General features: G+C 44.0%; 1 protein-coding gene, 1 long non-coding RNA gene and 1 pseudogene across 3 annotated transcripts in view; 2 read left to right on the forward strand and 1 right to left on the reverse strand.

Annotated features, from left to right (window-relative positions):
* MXD4 (MAX dimerization protein 4) overlaps window positions 1-5,823 on the forward strand; it is a 30,626-nt gene extending 24,803 nt beyond the window's left edge. Inside the window, exon 6 of one of the 2 annotated variants that reach the window (XM_063125903.1) lies at window positions 299-389. In XM_063125903.1, coding sequence (XP_062981973.1) covers window positions 299-354 — 56 coding nt within the window. In that variant the 3' untranslated portion in view covers window positions 355-389. Of the gene's footprint in view, window positions 1-298; window positions 390-2,418 lie in introns of those variants that run through there. The other variant, XM_063125902.1, reaches the window with a different exon arrangement.
* On the reverse strand, window positions 87-16,297 carry LOC134398607 (uncharacterized). Its single transcript, XR_010025445.1, has 2 exons — window positions 15,817-16,297; window positions 87-409 (listed from the first exon to the last, which is right to left on the reverse strand). It is a non-coding gene; the product is annotated as an uncharacterized LOC134398607 (long non-coding RNA).
* LOC134398603 (kinesin-like protein KIFC3) lies at window positions 12,373-15,061 on the forward strand (annotated as a pseudogene).
* Window positions 16,298-19,346: the final 3,049 nt, after the last annotated feature.

Raw genomic sequence — 19,346 nt, forward strand, 5'->3', positions numbered from 1 at the left:
GAACAGATAGGAATAAATAAATATGAAGTTACAAACAACGTATGAAGGTGGGGTAGGGGATATGAGGTACAATTTTTCTCCCCCCCCCCCCCCCAAAACAACAACAACAACTCCGGGTCTTTTTCTAGTTAAAAAGTAGAAAATAGTTCCCAAAATGTCCAGTCTCAGAATAATAAGTTGCAATTCCTGCATACTGCAGATATAGACTACTCTCAAATCTTCTTGCTTGCTTCTTCTCTTATCTTCTGCGGTCTGTGAATGAAACTCACTGACTTGTGTCTGGAAATATATGCTAAAGATGCAGGTGGTTTAGGAGAGCAGAACATATTCCACGCTTCCCACTGTGAATTTTAGATCATTTGGTGCCAAACATCTTGCACCTAAGGTCACACCCAAGACAGCATACTTCCTGCATGTAAGAACATAAGAACATTTATTTTATTTATTATTGCATTTATATCCTGCCTTTTTTCCTGCAAGGAACCAAAGTACATAATCCTCCTCCTCTCCACTTTATCCTCACAACAACAACCCTGTGAGGTGGGATGGGCTGAGAGTCTGTGACTGGCCCAAAGTCACCCAGTGGGTTTCCATGGCTGAGTGGGGACTAGAACCCGGATCTCCCGACTCCCAGTCCGACATCTAGTCCAGCACTCTGTTCACACAGTGGCCAACCAGCTGTCGGCTAGGGACCAACAAAGCAGGACACGGTGTAGCCGCACCCTCCCACCCATGTTCCCCAGCAATTGATGCACACAGGCTTACTGCCTCAGATACTGGAGGTAGCACAACCCCATGTTCTCTTCTCTTGATTTTTGTATGCTATGATTTAATGTTTTGTTTTATGTTAGGAAGCCATATTGTTATTATTTTCTAAATGAAAGGCTGAGTATAAATGTATTACTGAGACCAGGATCACAAACTGGGTCCTCTTTCAGCTGGGTCCATCTGGCTTATCAGTGTACCAAAGTTCAGGGGCTGGTTGAAACGGAATCTGGCAATATGAGGGAGAAACATGTGGAGGAAATCCCTCTAACAGTGGTGGGCAATTTCCAAGAACATTGATTTAGAATTGAATGATAGGAAACCAAATCCCTGGCAATCGCCGGGGAGGGGGTGGGGTGGATATGTCTGGGGAGATCCCTGAATTATGCACAAGGCATTAGTAGTAGTTGTTCCGGCATTTGGAGAGGTTTGTTTTGTAGTTCTGTGGTAGCAGATTCCAAGATGGGGTGGAAGGCATAATAACATCCTGAAATGAAGATTGAGGATAGACTAGTAGAAACTGCAGCTTCTTTCTTTCTTTTAGCACCTCTTTTGCTGAAAGGAAATAGAAGGTAAAAAGCGATTGTAAATCCTGGTGAGGATGGGCAGAGGGAACCTGGGCTGATTTTGTCATCAGGTACACCACTAAATTTCTGAATGGGAACTTTGATCACACAATTTTGGGAACCCCCTATATCTTATAATCATCATTGTTCTTTGGTTTATAAATGGAACCAGTCGACATTCAAATAAATATCACTGTTTAATGATGTTAGGTTAAAATAATGTCATTCAAAATTATTGTTGTTGTTACTGTTATTTTTCAGAATAATTTTAAATGAGCATAGAGCAGCTACCAGTAAGGTTTGGATCATCTTGTCTTATTTTACTTGGGTTACTCAAAAACTCTGAGTTAGGTGCAGGATGTTGGCCATAATAAAAGTGAATGTGTAGGGGAGGATGTATGCAACAGTCAGATTAAGTATACAGTGTTTACATGTATGTCCTTGGCTTTAATATATCATCAAGTTGCTTTGTAATTTATTAGCTCAAAATCAGCCCAATCATTAGGCAAGTGGGGACCTGAACCCCAGCTGATAGGAAACAGAATGACGTCACAAGGACATAACAGTTTCAATATGAACATATGAGCAAAGTATTCACAGAGTTTTGTTTCTGAACCAATTGAAAGAACTGCCTTTGCCCTTCTGTAAGTCTCTGGCTTTTTCTAATGGTTTTTGTTTGTTTATTTTTTGCTTAGACAAATGTAAATCTGATTTGAATTTCTGAATAGTCTTTTGAAACATTACACAAGTGTGAGGCGGTGTAGGGTAGCAGTGATGAGACTGAACTATTAATTGGGAAGTCCTTTATTTGGATCTCACCCCTGCCATGAACTCACAGGGGTTCCTTATGCGTGCCTTTTTCTCTTGGGTTCAGTGTGCGTCCATGCATGCCCGCACACAAACATGCATGTATACAACTTTGCAATGTGGCGGTAATAATAACATTCTACCTTACAAGGTTTTAAAGAGTACAAAAAGGCAATATACTCTGGATACTGTAATGCATTGTAGGCATTGTCAAATAGTAGTATGATGTGATGCTTTTCCTCACTGTTCTGAAATTTCTCTCTCTTATATTTCAATTTAGAGGTAGACATTGAAGGAATTGAATTCACACCAGCTGAAATGGACAGTAGCAGATGTGCCAGTGATGCTGAAGACAGTTTGCAAGGCAGCTCAAGCGACAGTGGCTATACACATTCCTGCAGACTAAACACCAGACTTCTGTAGTGTCTGAATGAACTGCTCAACTCAGGACCATCTGAATGAAGCACTTACACACAAAATTCCAGAGTTGTTGACTGCCACTCTTCCAGAAAACCTCAACCTCAATACTCTGAAAAGAGACCTCTTGACCAGGATTCTCTGAACAATAATTAGCATATTAAATTAGAAATGATACCCCCCCCCCACGCACGATTATTTTAGATACAGTTGTGGTTTAAATTTACTTCATGTAGCCATTGTACAAACTGTTAATTGTTGGGGGTAAGGTGCCTTTTAAAAAGTCTATCCAAGGAGTATAAAAGTTAAACTTTTGAATAAAATGATAACTTGGGATTCACCACCACCACCATAAACTGTTTTAGAATACAGATTGTAAAGGCAGCATTGTAGACATCTACACACACAGATAGAGGTTGGCCTTTGCTGTCTAAAAAGTGGTTTGTCTCTGGTGATGGAAACTGCTGCAGCCAAAACAGCAAATAAATCCCTATTTGTGCACATGGGTTGCTGGTGATCACTCTCACCTTCTTTCGATTCTGGCCATAATGGACTAAGGGAAATTATGCACCTTTTTAGAAGTACATTATCATAAAAATAGCTAGCAAAAATTGCTAAAGTACAAGTTCTTTTAACATGTTTGAGACAAAAACTATAAAATGTGTATGTCTTTGATAATAACAAGTTTACTATTTTTAAAAAAGAAGGGTGAAAGCTGGTTCTAATAATTACTTAATGTGCAATGATCCCATCCTTCTATGTTTTTAGTGACTAATTCCAGAAAAATAGTCAAGTGAGCTTGCAAAATCAAAACACCCCTGCCCCCCCCCCCCCCCGCTGTGCTACCTTGGAGTCAGACTTGCTGTGGCATGAAATTTATGCACAATTTTCTCCAATTTGATGTTTTCAGCAATTCTTACATATTACTACTTTGATTCTCTAGCTTACTATTTAGCACCCAGCCCACAAGATTTTTTTTTTTGTATTTTCATTTATACTCCCCACTATCTCAGAACACCTAATGAATCTATTGAAGGCTTCCTTGTACTACAAGAAACTAGTGAGTTCCTAAGGAATCACACTTCAATGGAAGAGAGCCACGTGTGTGCAGCTGATGCACATATTTTGTGATTTTTACCCGATTCCTATTGAATGATGGATGCATCACATGTAGACGGGTTCTCAGTCTCAATCATGGTTGTTTAGTGACACACAACTAAACATGGACAAATTGGGTTGGGAACCCCATAAACTCCACACACACACACACACACACACTCTACTTCTTGTTAATGTTCATCAGCCTTCATGTTAATAAGAAACTGTCAGTTGATGCACTTCTTCTCATGGAGTAGATTATTTAGGAAATATTTCAGGTATTTTTAACTTGTTGGTTGTTTTATGATGGTTTTAATTTTTGTGAACCGCCCAGAGAGCTTCGGCTATTGGGCGGTATAAAAATGTAATAAATAAATAAATAAATAAATAAAGGTTTTTTATTGGAGGATTCAGAGTTCATACGACCCACAGTTGGATAATTAAAACTTTGTTTAGAAGAAAATGAACAAAATCGTTTGCTCAAATTTTATCTTGTATTCCTATCTACAGCTGCCAACACACTTAAATGGAAGGCATGGCTTTAAATTTCAATCTTCATACTATATGTTTTTATTTTGTATACTATAGTTGCAATTTCAATTTCTTACAAAATGTAAAATTGCATCATTTATTTAGCACTCATCAGGATGTTTAGAGTTACCCCAATTGTAGCAATACTACAAAGGTATATTTGAATACATTTTAAGCTTAGTGAAGTCATTAGAGTTTCGCTTGCTGATAATTAAAAATGGACCAATCTTTGCATTAACACTTTAAAGGTCTTTTTTTAAAAAAGTGATAAAAAGCTATGTACTCAAGTGGTGTATTTCCTGTTAATATATTTCGTATAAAATGTTCTGTATTATATTTTCCCTTACTCTTTTCATTTACTTATATAGAGAAAGGGAATGGTATAAACCCAGACCAGAGTCTCAGGGACTCTTTACCTTAGTCATATTGTGCCTTGGTGACTCTTTTCTGTGCTCCTCTTTCTTTCCTTGTTCAAAGACCCATGTTTCACTATTTCAGAAGCCCCAATTGGAATGCTTGAGTGTGTCATCTTGCCTCAGGAAGCACTGTGAGGTAGGTGTGTGTGTGTGTGTGTGTGTGTGTTTGTTTTGTTTAAGGGTAGGGGAACTAATTGTTCTCATGCCCAATAATTTAACTACACTTTTTTCAGATGCATGCAAGGATCTTTTCTGCTCGTGGAGCCCCTATTCATTTGAGTGGAGGAGGCATGCAATCCATGCACTAAAAGAAGTGTGCATGAAAATGACTCCATTGAAATTAATGGGGGACCTGCTCCAGGCAGGCTTTATACAGCTGTTGAGCCTACTGTGCTTGGAGTAGATTGCAGGATCACGACAGTGCCATCTGCTACTGAAATCCCAAGATTCAGATTATGTTTTAGCATTGAACAATTTTAATCTAAACTAAAAATTTACAACATGCTGATGAGACGGATGAAACAAACATGTTGTTGCTTTCTTAATACTCAGCATATTTGTTTTCCCTTTGGTGCTCATAATATTGAAAATAAATGTTGAATACATTTTAGACAGCTTACAGGCCTTGTTGGTTTGTTTCCCAGTAACCTGGAACGTGCCAGCTTGGCCCTTTGTGTTTTAGAATAATGGTTTATATTTGTAGCCAACCCTCCTTTACCCAAGGTTATAAATACTGGTAGCTGAATTTGAAATTCATGAACCTCTGTCTTGCTGTTTTGGTATGTTATACACATTGCATATTTCTACAGTGCTCATTGGGAAAGAGATACAAAGCAATATAACCAGTGCATGTAGCTGGTAAGCAGCATTAATTACGAACACCTTTAATTTCCAAATCATGATTTTGTTTTAGAAGTTTTATTTTAACGTCTGTTAACCTGGGCGGGGGCGCAGGGAGTGGCTAGTTAAGTTGTTGCTTTCCTTTTACAATATAATGAATTTACTCGTGGTTGTAAATTGTTTGCTTTCATGAAAGGCACTTCTTGCACAGAACCTTTCAAGCAGAGAGAATGGGAAAGAGACTTCATCATAAACATTGTTGACCTTATGCCACTCTAATGTTTAAAAATGAATGTGTACAGTTTAATGAACTTCCGTGCTGGATTTCAGTGGCTTTGTAGATCTTTTATATTTTCAATAAAGATTACTCCCAATATTCTGAACTGCTGGTAAAATGGATGTTTTTCTTCTTTTCGCTTATTCAGCCATTGCTGTGATGAACTCCTATTGGTAGAATGAGCAACACCAGAGTGTATTTTTACAAATTTGTCCACATGCAAGTGAACTTATTAGTACTCATTTCATAGATTAGGACTTGCCCAGTTGGAGCAGTAAAGTTTTGTGCACAGCATCTGTTGCTGCCAGTAGTCGGATTTCAGAAGAAAGGGTACAGATAAAGAAGAATACTTGCCAAACCAATGGCTACTTGCTTGGGTGTTCTGGTCACGTAGTTCATATGAGATTAAGGCCTTAAAGAACTAGTGTGCAAAGGACAAAAACAAGTGAGTTCCAAGGGCAACTAGTAACTAAATAGATTATATTTGAAACTGGAAAGCTAAAACCACATACTTTGAATCCTGACTAGGAGATCTTCTGTACTTCGCAACAGAAGAGAAAATAACTTCCATCATTTCTTGAGTTGTTTGAACTATAATAATATACTGCTATATATGTCATTAATCTAACTGAGATCTCTTGAGTAATTAAAAAGATAAGTTCTATGCATATACATCTACAAAACAAAAATAAGTCTAGTGGCACCTTAAAGACAAACACATTTATCATAGCATAAGCTTTCATGGACTACAGTCCATTTCATCATAGGCATCTACAAAGCAGTGAGCTTTATGTGTGCGTCCTGATGAATGCAGATCATGCATGGTGACAATCTTACTTAATACTCTAATCCAGAGAAGAACCTCTGAGAGAACTGGGGCTTGATTTTGAAAAACAAAACAAAACAGCCATGCCTTATAAGCTGAACATACGTGTATGACTAATCAGGTAACTACAAATTTTGGCAACATTGCTGCTTGAGTGCACAAGAGACCTGCACAGTAGACATACATTCCTTAAAAACCAATGCTCAGCTGTTTCCATAGATGTGCACCATTGTAGATTCATCCTGGGCTCTCATGTACGCGAATATCAGTATAAAGTATTTATTTATTTATTTATTTATTACATTTCTATACCGCCCAATAGCCAGAGCTCTCTGGGTGGTTCACAAAAATTAAAAACATTCAAAGTATAAAACAACAGTATAAAACAGTATAAAGTATCTTGTTACTCAGTACTTCTCAGCTAAATGAATTTGCTTGTGTGGAAACTACTGTGCGGCAGAGATAAGAGAATGTGTTTTAATCTGATGGCTCTTACATGTGAAAGTTGTTGCTTAAAATCTGTGCCAAAATTGCTTAAATGCATAGAATCCTATAGTAAATTAGCTATAAAGCTAGTATTGCTAAATCAGATTTTCTGGACTTTAATTTCAGAAATTAAGTGAGGGGCAATCATAGCCAGAGATTAAGTGAGGGGCAAACATCATGAGTTAAACCAAGAAGGTATTTTCTTTTTTACTCAGGTGTAGGAATTATTCAGTGTTAATTCTTCATTTTAATTGATAAAATAGAACATGATTTAAAAAGCTGGTATTTATTGATCTCTTTGCAGAAAAGGATCTCATCTTTAAAAATGAATGTTTTTCCAAGGATCTTTAATTAAAAATGTAATGGTATTTATTTCTTTTGCAACACTGAAAAGCTTATAAGAACTACTTGACCGAGTTCCTATGCATAAACAACAGTTTTTATAACATTATTTAAACTTTCCAAATATTTTGTTGTTGTTGTTGTTGATGATGACGATGATGCATCACAACTGAAATCCATTATTTGTTAATCATATTATTAAGGATATCCAGAAGAAAACTGCACAAGAAATCTGGTGAACTAGTCTGGAATTTACTATTCGAAGTTCTAGAACTCCCTGCAGAAGGTAGCTAGTTTGGCAAAGGGAAGCTGAACTGGTTTGCTGCAGGGCAACCAGGATGATCAGGAGTCTGGAAACAAAGCTCTATGAAGAGAGGCTGAAAGAACTGGGCATGTTTAGCCTGGAGAAGAGAAGATTGAGGGGAGACATGATAGCACTCTTCAAATACTTAAAAGGTTGTCACACAGAGGAGGGCCAGGATCTCTTCCCGATCCTCCCAGAGTGCAGGACACAGAATAACAGGCTCAGGTTAAAGGAACTCAGATTCCAGCTAGACATCAGGAAAAACTTCCTGACTGTTAGAGCAGTACGACAATGGAATCAGTTACCTAGGGAGGTTGTGGGCTCTCCCACACCAGAGGCATTCAAGAGGCAGCTGGACAACCATCTGTCAGGGATGCTTTAGGGTGGATTCCTGCATTGAGTGGGGGGTTGGACTTGATGATCTTATAGGCCCCTTCCAACTCTACTATTCTATGATTCTATGAGAAGGGAATTTTAATAGATTGGGTGTTGTTTATTGTGTTTTTAATTATTTATTTGACTTTTTGTTTTAATTTAGGCTTTTGCTTTCTCTCAATTTTATTATTGTTTGCCCCCCTGAGTACCATTGTTGGTGGAAATATAGGATATACCTGGAAGGAACCACCCTATGGCCCCTAGGCAGCATCTGATGGGCCATTCAATAGTTTGGATTCCCAGCTTTGACTTCGGAGTTGGGAATCAGAGCTCCAGTCCCCTCCCTCTCCCAGCTGTCGTGGAAAGAACCTAGCTGGCTGCCTCTACAAGATTGGAAATGCAACGTTTGAGGGAGAGAGGAAGTGGGAGTTTCGGTGGGCAGGAAAGGGAGGAGATAGGAGAGGCCAGAATATGAGCTGTCTTGAGGCCTCTCCAGCCCCCCTTCCCTCCCCCTCTGAGACACTTTTGCTAGATAGGCAAAAAGAAGCTTATCTAGTGAAAATGCAGGGTGGGAGAACAGGGAACTGAAGATCGCCTCTACTGCTCCTTCCACTCTGCACAGAATGGCCTTAAGCCTCTGAGTTTGGAAGCTTACAATTATCACAGTAGTATTGTGCACTTAATAAATTAAATATTGGCATCAAAAATTCTAACCAGTAACTGGCACTCTACGAAAAACGGGTCTAACATCATACTAATTGCAAAAGAAAGTAAACCTGTCTTATTTAATTCATACAAGGATGTATTGACAATATAAAAATGATAATTAAAGGAACATTTACAAAAATGGAGATTTCAATGATGGCTGCCACTCAAAAGTGATCTAGCAAATACATACAACATTTATCATGTGCATCAGCAAAATGCACCTGTTCCTTTATACCCAAACTAGCTGGTATTCCCAGCATTGCTCAGGCCCCCTAAGATATATGTCTGCGAGGTAATCCTCCTAAAGTAGTAGGCCAGTGCTAGGCCTCTGAGGTAACTTTTAAATAAATTGAATTGCCCAAGTCATGCTGGGAATTGAGGGCATAAGCCTAGGTCCCTGAATAATGTGTTAATCTTTGAGCACTGTCTGAGGTGTGGTGGAAGACAACTGGAGAGCGGGCCTTCTTCGTTGTGGCACCCTGCTAGTGGATTCCTTTTTCCCACGCAGGCTTGCCAAGTGACTGCATTAATGGCTTCTCAGTGCCAAGTGAATCCCCCCCAAAGCCTTTTAACTTGATATGCTGCTTTTTTCCTGTTAACTACAACATTCTGAGACAGATGCAGGACTTACTGAATAAAGTTTGATTTTTATGTTAAAGCCTGACTATACCATTGAAGACGATAGAGTTTTGGCGCTTTTAAGCTTTGGAGCTAAAAGACTAGAAAATGTTTTATACCACTCAGTTGGAAACCCATCCTAGTGTTCATAGTCACAATTGCTTTCATAATCTCTTCCTGTCTTAGTGGAGCCATAAGTTACTACCTTTGTGAAGAATCTAATCATGGGAGCGTAATCTGAGCAAAAAAAGCAATCATATCCTGCTCTGATCACTACCCTTACTATACAGCTCCATGTGAAATCTTAAAAATTTTAAATTTATATTTATGGGAGAAGTTTTATTCTCATCTTTAACGGCAATGATGACATTTCAGTGCTTTTGACGTTGATGTACCAGAATTTTACTGGGATGCTCCCCATTTTTCCAGTATGGAAAAGCAGATTAAGGCAAATTCCGCCTGCTGCAAAAGAATATTATTCAGCTTATATTTAAGGTTCTGCAATTCTTGGCGATGCTACTCCTCAACACTCTTATCAAGGAGCAGCATCAGCAACAAGAGGAGGGAAGCACCTCTCAGAGGACATGGGCACCTGCAAGCTGCCAAAGGCATGCTGGGAGGTATAGTACTGGCATGTAGAGTGGCTGATAAGGCATGTGAATCCTAACTCAGCTTCCACTTTCCTGACTTCTCACTGTCTTTGTTCTCCTTCTCCCTTTCTCCAACTGCCACTAACCCCTCCCACCATTCCAGTCTAGCCTCAGCTATCAGTCATTCCTCCATTCACTCTTCTGTCTTGTACTTTGAAAGGCAGGTTTTGTTGCTGGGACATAAATGTCAACCAAATATTTATTTATTTATTTGTTTATTTATTTGTTACATTTATATACCGCCCCATAGCCGAAGCTCTCTGGGCGGTTTACAAAAGTCACATATGTGATTTATGTTAGTATAAACAAAATGTTCAGGTGGTGGGTGGTTAGGGGAACAACCCCCCCCCCCCATTGCTATAGCCTTCAGAATTTTTCAGACAAGGATTTATTTTTAACAAGAGGTCTGGAGGACAGTTGCAGTTAGATCAGTACTGATAAATGCTGACTTTTTTTTCATCCATAGTGAGAGAAGTCTTCTTATACCTAAACAGATGATAAATATTCTGCACACACACCCTTAACACAACACACACTGAGACTAATCACACATAACTGGAGAGGAGAAGCAGAGGGCTGGCCAATGCATTGTGTCCAGAGAACAAATGGTCAGCATATGAGGCAATAATTTCTTATACATCTACAGGAAAAGGCGGGGGGGGGGATCCTGATGTCAAAAAACATTAAGTAATCAAAGCAAGTTTGAAGTATTTAACTCTAAAATGGGTAGGAAAAACCATAAGACAATTTTCAAGAGTAGCATGAATAGGGGGGAATCACCGTCCCACACTGAATAAGACTGCTCCCAGACTGCTGCTAGCCAATGCATCAGCCAAGAACAAACCCTGGATGGCGCTAGGAGGGGTTGGAGAATGCATTTCTGGAAGTGCGGAGGTGTGTCCTCCAAGCCTCCCCTGCCATGATCCGAGCTTCTTTGTGGCCAGTGCAATGGCGCCAGCCAAGAAAAGGCCCAGATGACTACTCGGGAGGGGAGGAACTTTCCTGGAGTCCGGACATTCTAATAAATTCTGAAAATTCCCCCTGGAAACCCCTCCCCCCCCCGTTTCTGGACTTGTCTGGGGAAAACTGGCCATTTGATCACCCGACTTTATAAATATATAATTGAATCAGGTTCCCTTTCTTCATCCCTAAATGATGCTTTTATTACAGTTATCCCTAAGCCTGGCAAGAACCATACTTATTCTGCTAACTATCGACCTATTTCTCCAATAAATGCTGATATTAAAATACTAACTGTAATTCTAATTGATAGATTGCAACAAGTCATTACCACATTAGTCTTAAAAATAGGCAAGGGGCTGATAATTTCAGACTTGTTGTTGATCTGACAGCTTTAAATTCAGAAACAACTTACCAAGAAGGCCTTTGACAAAATTCATTGGAAATTTATGCTTGCTGCATTGAGTATTTTTGGTTTTTGTTACTGAAGTGCACTGACAACTGTTGGGGCCCATGACACATCTACACCAAGCAGGATATAGCATTATGAAAGTGGTATGAAAGTGGTATATGGTACATGTCAATGGGCCCCAACAGTTGTCAGTGCACTTCAATACCACTATAAAGCAGTAGTGTAGATCCTGCATGTTATATACCGCTTTCATAGTGGAATATCCTGCTTGGTGTAGATGAGCCCCAAGAGTGTTCTAGAGCTTCCTAGATAAGTATAGTCATTTGCTTTAACTGGAACACCTCATAGTATTTTACAAATGTTAGGGACCCCCTATTTTATATTTTTGTATTGTACATCTTTTCTGAGACTTTCTCGCTTTCCTTTATGTATGATGTTTTTTGCCAGCCACATAGTTCCTTATTACAGGAAACACAGTCGTGTTTCCTGTAGTTAAGGACTGTCAGTAAAACGAACATTCTGCCATGTTAAATGGAGTTACTGGGGGGAGGGTCAACCTAGCACCCTAAAATGAAAAATATTCCAGCAATCTTTCTGAAACGCAGTACTGCCAGAAAGAAATGCTGGCTTTACATTCCCTGCGCGTTTCAGGGAAATTGCTGTAATATTGAGGGCTGGGTGGGAGTTTAAAGCTGGAAAAGGTGGGGGAAGTATGTCTGTCACAATCTGATTTTTTTTACTTCCGGGTTGGCGACTTTTTTTTGCGCACTTATAGCGCAAAAGTGGAAGCCTCTGGGGGCGCGCTCGACGGGCGCTGGCTGGCCGGCCGGCCCCGCGCATCAGGCTGCGGACGCGGAGGGCATGCCCGGCCCGCGGCACCCCGCATCCGGCGCCACCCGCGCCCGAGCAGGAGGCGGGGGCCGCGGAGCAGGCGCGCGCGCGCGAGAGAGAGAGGGAGCCCGGCCAGCCGCCCCATGTACGCCTTCTACTCGCTGCTCGTCTACATCTTCTACACCCTCTTCAAGAAGGATGCCGCCCAGGAGGAGGAGGCGGAGAGGGCGGAGGAAGGGCCCCTGGGCAGCAGCAGCAGCAGCAGCAGCAGCAGCCCCCAGGGCCACAATGCATTTGGTGTGGAGCCACCAAGGAGGACGCAGAAGACCTTGAAGCGCAAGGACCTCTGGAAGGAGCTGGCTGAACTGGACAGCAGCTCAGACAGCAACCAAGGCAGCAGCACTGAGGAAGAAGAGGAGGAGGAGGAAGGCCTGGGCTGGGGCAACTCGGGGGATGCTCCTACCCCGCTCACGGAGTTCCGGTCCCTCAAGCAAGAGGCCGTGGCGAAGATGCTCCTCGCAGAGAAAGACTCGCCCAATGGAAAGCCTCCGGAGTCCCCGCTCCTCTCCGTGATATCCCACCTCCTCTCATTCCTGGAGCATTACTCCCAGATGCAACAGCTGCAGGAGAAGGCGGGCGAGTATCGGTCCCGCCTACGCAAGGAAGAGAGACGGCGCCAAAAACAACTGCGGGGCCTGAAGAGGGCCTACAGGCAGCGGGTGAAGGACAAGCTTAGCTTGATCGAAAGCCTGGAAGGCATCATCTGCGAGCAGCAAGGCCTCCTGGAGAAGATGCATGAAGGGGTGAAGCTGCCCTCCGCCTGCCTGCTCTACCCGGTGTCCCCGGCGGGCGTGCACCAGCTGGTGGAGTCCATCAGCGCCCTGCAGGGAGAGCGCAGTCGGCTGTCCGAGGAGGTGATGGGCCTCAGGCGCAGGCGCATGAGCGGGAGAGCGAGAAGCAGCGCCTGGCCGGCAGTTTCCACCAGCAGATCCAGGCGCTGAAGCAACAGATCCAAGAGCGAGAGGAGGAGCTCGCGCGGCTTCGCGTCGGCACGGGAGTGACGGACTCAGAGAAGCGGATCCACAACCTGACGGTGGAGAACGAGGGGCTGAAGCAGAGCCTGAACATCACCCAAGGCCTCCTGCAGCAGCTGGCCACCGTGTCCGCTCAGCCCCCGGCCCTGCTGGTCAAGGAGAACGAGGACCTGCGCGGCAAAGTGCAGCAGCTGGAGGCCACCCTGCAGCAGAAGGTGGAGGAGCTGATGGGCCTGGAGGGGCAGATGGACCGGCTGCAGTGGCGCAAGGAGGAGGAGGTGCACCACCTGGACGAACGCCTGCGGGGTCTCCAGCTCGCCCTGGAGGCCCAGAAGAGCCAGCCTCCGGAAGTGCAGTACATCACCAAGACGGTGGAAGTGGACGCCCCGCAGACCCTGCAATCCCTGGAGGAAGCGGAGGCACGGAACCGGGCCCTGACGGAACAGCTCTCCTGGCAGGACGAGCGGTGCCAGCAGCTGACAGAGCAGCTGCACATCTCTGAGGAGGTGACTGTCGGCCTGAGGCACAAGATCTCTGCCTACGAGTCCGAGATCGCTGGGCTGCACCAGGAGCTGCTGTCTGAGATCAAATAGCTGGAGGCGCGGAAGGAAGAGGCCGTCCGGGAGGCCTCTCAGTGCTCCGAGCAACACCTGCAGCACCTGCGCGAGCAGCTGGCAGGCGTGCAGCAGCGCCTGGGCGCCCTCCAGCCTCTCCTCAGGGGCCTGAAATCTGACTACGGCAGCCTGCGGGGGCAGGTGCGCAATTTTGCCAACTGCTACGAAGCTGCACTCAGCGAGGCGAGGCGGCAGATGCGCTCGGCCATCAGCGAGGCGTCGCACGCCAACCATTCGCTGCAGGAGCGTTACCTGCGGGAGATGCAGCTTCGCAAGAAATACCACGACCAGCTGTTGGAGTTGAAAGGGAACATCCGGGTCCTTTGCCGCCTGAAGCCCCTCACCAAGGACGACCAGCAGGAGAGGGAAGGGGGCACCGTGGTGCACGCCGGCCCTGCCGACGACGGCTGCGTGACCGCCTGCTACAAGGGCAAGGAGCGGACCTTCAAGCTGGACAAGGTCTTCCTGCCACAGGCCACCCAGGAGGAGGTCTTCTTGGAGATTGAGCCCCTGGTCATGTCCTGCTTGAACGGCTACAATGTTTGCATCTTTGCCTACGGGCAGACGGGCTCCGGCAAGACCTACACCATGGAGGGTGTCCCAGATAACCCCGGGATCAACCAGCGCGCCTTGGAGGCCCTCTATCGCGAGATGGAGGCCAAGGAGGAGGCCTGGAAGTACTCAGTCAGCCTCAGCATGGTGGAGATCTACAACGAGGTGATCAGGGATCTACTTGCCAAGGATCCTCAAGAGAAATTGGATGTCAAGTTGAACCCGGATGGGAGCGGCCAGCTGCACATCCCAGGCCTGACCAGCGTGGAGGTGCACGGCCTCCGTGAGATCAAAAAGATGCTCTCGATGGGGAAGCGGAACCGGGTGACCCATTCCACCCACATGAACGAGCGCAGCTCCCGCTCACACGCTCTGCTCACGGTCACCATCACCGGCACCGACCTGGCGGGCAGCACCAAAGTCACAGGTACTGGCCATGTCTGCTCCCATGGTCTCCGCCTGGGCTGGGTGGGGCCGTTTCCCAAGACAGATCTGTTGGAAGAACAGGTTGCCTGTGTGGGCAACTCTTTTGAAGTCGAGAAGGAAACACTTTGAGACTCTCCAGGGGTCTGTGGCCTTCTCTGCTGCGAGCCAGGAGCAGCCCCTGGCTCAGGGGTGTCTCTTTCAGCTGTTTCGGGCAAGCTCTTCAGAGGTCCGGCAGTACTGGTTCCTCTCTATGTACTGGTTCCTCTCTATGTACTGGTTCCTCTCTCACCCTATCCGGTGCCTGTTTACACTTCCCTGTGCCTGTTTGCATTCTCCTTCCCTCTTTATTGTTTACTACAACTTTATTAGATTGTAAGCCTATGCGGCAGGGTCTTGCTATTTACTGTGTAATCTGTACAGCACCATGTACATTGATGGTGCTATATAAATAAATAAATAAATAAATAAATAAATAATAATAATAATGGATTGCATTGCCCTATACTCCCCATTGATGGAATGGCCTTTCTTTTTTCGAAAGACTGTTCCATCAATTTTTAATTAATTTTTTAAAAACCCATGTTTCCCTATGGGGAATCTGATAAGCTCATGCATGTGAGCATCAGAATCCCCAGAGGGAGGGGGGAGAAGCAGGGAGAGCGCGGCCGGCGCTCATCCCCGATGGGTAAGGTAAGTGGGGTGAGGGGGCTTGCCTGGAGCTGCGGCTGCATTCGTGCAGCGGCGGACCCAGGCGTAGCGGGGGGGGGGGGAACCGGGGGGTGGAAGTCCCCCCCCCCCCCGGTTTCACCTTGTCCGTCGGCTGCAGGCCCGGGTTTCAATTGAGCGCCCGGCTCCACCCGAAAGCAAGCCGGGCGCTCAGTTGAAACCTGGGCCTCCCATCGACTTGGGCGGGGGGGGGGGCGGAAGGGGGGGCTTGGAGGGCATCCGCGCGGTCACTTACCTTCCTATGTTCACCTCCCCCTCCAGGCTTCGAAGGCAGGATGCTGGGGTTGGAGGTGGACGCTTTAGAGTGCTGCACCAGGCTTTCTGAAGGCAGGCAGCAGGCAGGAAGGAAGGAGCGACGGGTGGGGGGGGGGGAGGAAGGAAAGAAGGAAGGAAGGAGCAAGAGCCACTCAGCTCCCCTCCTGGGCCAACTTCTCCCCGGCGCTCAAGAGGGGACGAGGGGCTTGAAAGCCATGGCGGGCGGCAACTGTAGAAAATGCCCGCTCTGCTTCCCCTTTAGTCTGACACAGGGAGGGAGGAGAGAAAAGCAAGACACTTCCTCCTCCTCCCCTTCTGTGTAACGAACAAACAAACAAAAAAAGCAAATTGCAATCTGCCCTTCTTCGAGCTGCAGCCTTACCCGCTCACCCACCCCACTCCAGGCTGCCTCCCCGAGAAAGATATGGGCAGGTTCAACTCTGCGGCAGACTTTTCAGCTGTTTCCCTGTTGCAGTAGCAACAACATGCCCCACTCGACTAGCTTCGTCTGGGCCTCCCCTTTTCTCCCTCTGTCCATGAGCGTTCATGGGAAAGGTAGTTTCCTCGTGCCGCCATCGTTCAGGGAGCCTGCGGGAGCGGAGACTACAAATCCCAAAATGCACCGCCACCCCCAAAGCCTCGGTGTTAAGTCTTTATTTACAAAGCGAACGAGTGAACGCGGTGGTTGCTTTGCAGCCCTTCGCCAGAGCGGCGCAGGCCATTTTACTGGACGTGGGGAAGGGGGACTTTTACAATCATGTTTGAGAAGGGGCTCTCCACTTTTGCTCCGATCAGAGGGGTAAAGCTCAGAAAAGAATGAATACAAATGCTTGCTCGCCCGCCTTATGATGTTTGCATGGATGCAAACAAATAGTGCTTCTACGTGCACCACCACACTCTCCTTGTAGTTGATGTACAGGGAAAGGGTCACATAGTTACACAAGGGGCCGCGCTTCAGATGCCTCCTCCCCTCAGGAGGAGGCTCTGTGCAGCTGTTGGCATTTGGGGGGAAAATACAAATAATGTATGCTAGGGGAAAGTTGAAAAATGGAGCAGCTGCCTTGTTCTCTTGCTGCAGTCTGCTATTTATTCCGAGCTGCCTCCGCCGCAGTAAACCTCCCCACTTGTGTCCAGGGAAGTCGCTCCACATGGAGTGTACAGTGGTTGCCTCCGATGACGGTGCAAAGCGGAGTAAACCCCCAGCATTTTGTAAACGTCGCCACCAGCCGCTACTTTGGGCTTGCTGCATGTTGCAGAAGCGCATTTAAAACTGTGGAGCCCTTAGGTTCAGGGGTGGGTCTCAGCCTGTTTTTAGGAGATAGTTCTTACTTCCGGTAGTTCTCAATTAAAGCAGGCTAATCCGTGAGTTTTCTTGTTACAGAGAAAAATCTTTTTGTGCTGTCAAGTGGGGTGCAAGAGCGAAACACCAAAATCGTGCTGATTATCTCAGTGTAAGGGGGGGGGGCGGCAATGCCTAAAATACCTTCAGGGTTTTCATTATGTGGGAAAAGAGAAACGGGTGCATTTGGTCAATGAGGAAAAAATGTTACCCTTGAATGCAAGACAGTTCTTAAATTTCTGTGATGTTATTAAATCCTTTGTTGTTTTTAAGAAAAATATTCAGATGGGATGACTGAAGAGAATATGAAAATGGAAATATATAAGCCAGTATCAAGAAAGAAAAGGAAGGTGACCCAGGAGACAACCCCATTGGTGCCTAACTATGGCCTGGTTCAGAAAACACGCTAAACCATGCTGCTTAACCATTCTCTTAACCATTTTGTAGTTAAGCAGCATGGTTTAGCGTGTTGGAGCCTTGCATCTTTTGTATCTGGTCAAGAGGGCAGGGCTCCTGCAGCTTTTTTTTTTTTTTTTTAAATTTTTATTCATTTTCAACACTATATAAACATAGATAAACATTACCAAAATATAACTGAAACAAAACACAATAAGAAAAAAAAACATCAAATATCTGCTGCATACATATTGAATGATTGTTGAGTACAAATATCAAAAACTATTACATATACCTTATCATACTACAACATCTTCGTTCTTAACATAAAAGTGCACCCCCCACCTCGGGATCATTCTTGAGTCCAAAATCTGATCGTTTCTTCTGCTGGCGGTTTCCCACTTCCCTTAGTAAACACAAACACTAGGAACTGTTTCCAAATTCCTTCAAACTCATTTATTTTAGTTACGCCTTTTCTCCACTTAATATTACATGTCAGTTTATCATTAATGGCTATATCCCATACTTCTTTGTACCATTCCTCAATAGAATATTCCCCTTGGACCTTCCAGTTCCTAGCTACCATCAGTCGTGCTGCAACCAACAAATTCGATATCAGCTCTATAGTTCCTTTTCCACACTTTATATCTTCAAATAGTGACAGCAATGCTATTTTTGGTGTTTGTTCTATTTTCATTCCCACTATTTCTTCAATTTCTGAGAACACCATCTTCCATAATCTTTGTACATATTTGCATTGCCACCACATATGTAAATACGTTCCTTTTTCCCCACAACCTCTCCAACAATTTGCTGAATGTTGATCACTTATCTTATTCAATCTAACCGGGGTTAGGTACCACCTCCATAGGATTTTAAAATAATTCTCCTTTATTCTTACTGATAAACTTCTCAACACTCTTTGTTTCCATAGTCCCTCCCAGCTCTGTCGCCCTATTTGTATCTTCAAATCTGATTCCCAAACCATTTTCTCTGTATTCTCTCTAAACTCCTTCTCTAACAATATTTTATATATTTCACTCATTAATCCTTTTGAAACTATACTCCCTCCTTTCCCTTCCTCCTTACTTACTACTATTTCTTCAAACCTCGTCATCTTTCTGCACATTCTATTATCTTTAATCCACTTTTTATTCCATTGCTCTAATTGACCATATTCTAACCAAGATAGCTTCTTCTCCTTTAACAAATTTTCCATATCCTCTCTTGTTTTAATATCTCTTACCCAATCCTTTAATCTTATTTTATTTTTCTCTTTTAATATTTTACATAATCTACCCTTTAGAGCCTCTGGGAAATTCTTTAACATTATTATCGGTGCTAAGGGAGAGTTGCTCGGAAGCAGCTTCCCTTTAAATTTACTCCAAATTTCCCATTGAGTCCTCAGGAGTGGATTATCTATACTTCCAACCCACTTTCTTCCTCCGTCTTTAAAAAAAACATTCTCCAAATTCATCTCTACCTTATTTATGGTTTTTTCTTCCATCCAATATAAATCTCCTACTCCCATAATTGCTTCTACAACATGTCTTAATCTATTTGCTACGTAGTATAATTTTATGTTTGGGAGACCCATTCCCCCCTTTTTTTGGCTTAGGTACCAATTATTTTTATTCACTCTTGCTCTCTTTTCTCCATTACAATATTTATTAATAATATTTTGCCAACTTTTTATCTCGGTTTCTGATATTTTTATAGGTAACATTCTAAATACAAAATTAATTTTAGCTAATATCTTCATTTTTATTAAGGCT

The sequence above is a fragment of the Elgaria multicarinata genome, chromosome 5 (assembly GCF_023053635.1).
Source record: "Elgaria multicarinata webbii isolate HBS135686 ecotype San Diego chromosome 5, rElgMul1.1.pri, whole genome shotgun sequence".
NCBI classification, from domain to species: Eukaryota; Metazoa; Chordata; class Lepidosauria; order Squamata; family Anguidae; genus Elgaria; species Elgaria multicarinata.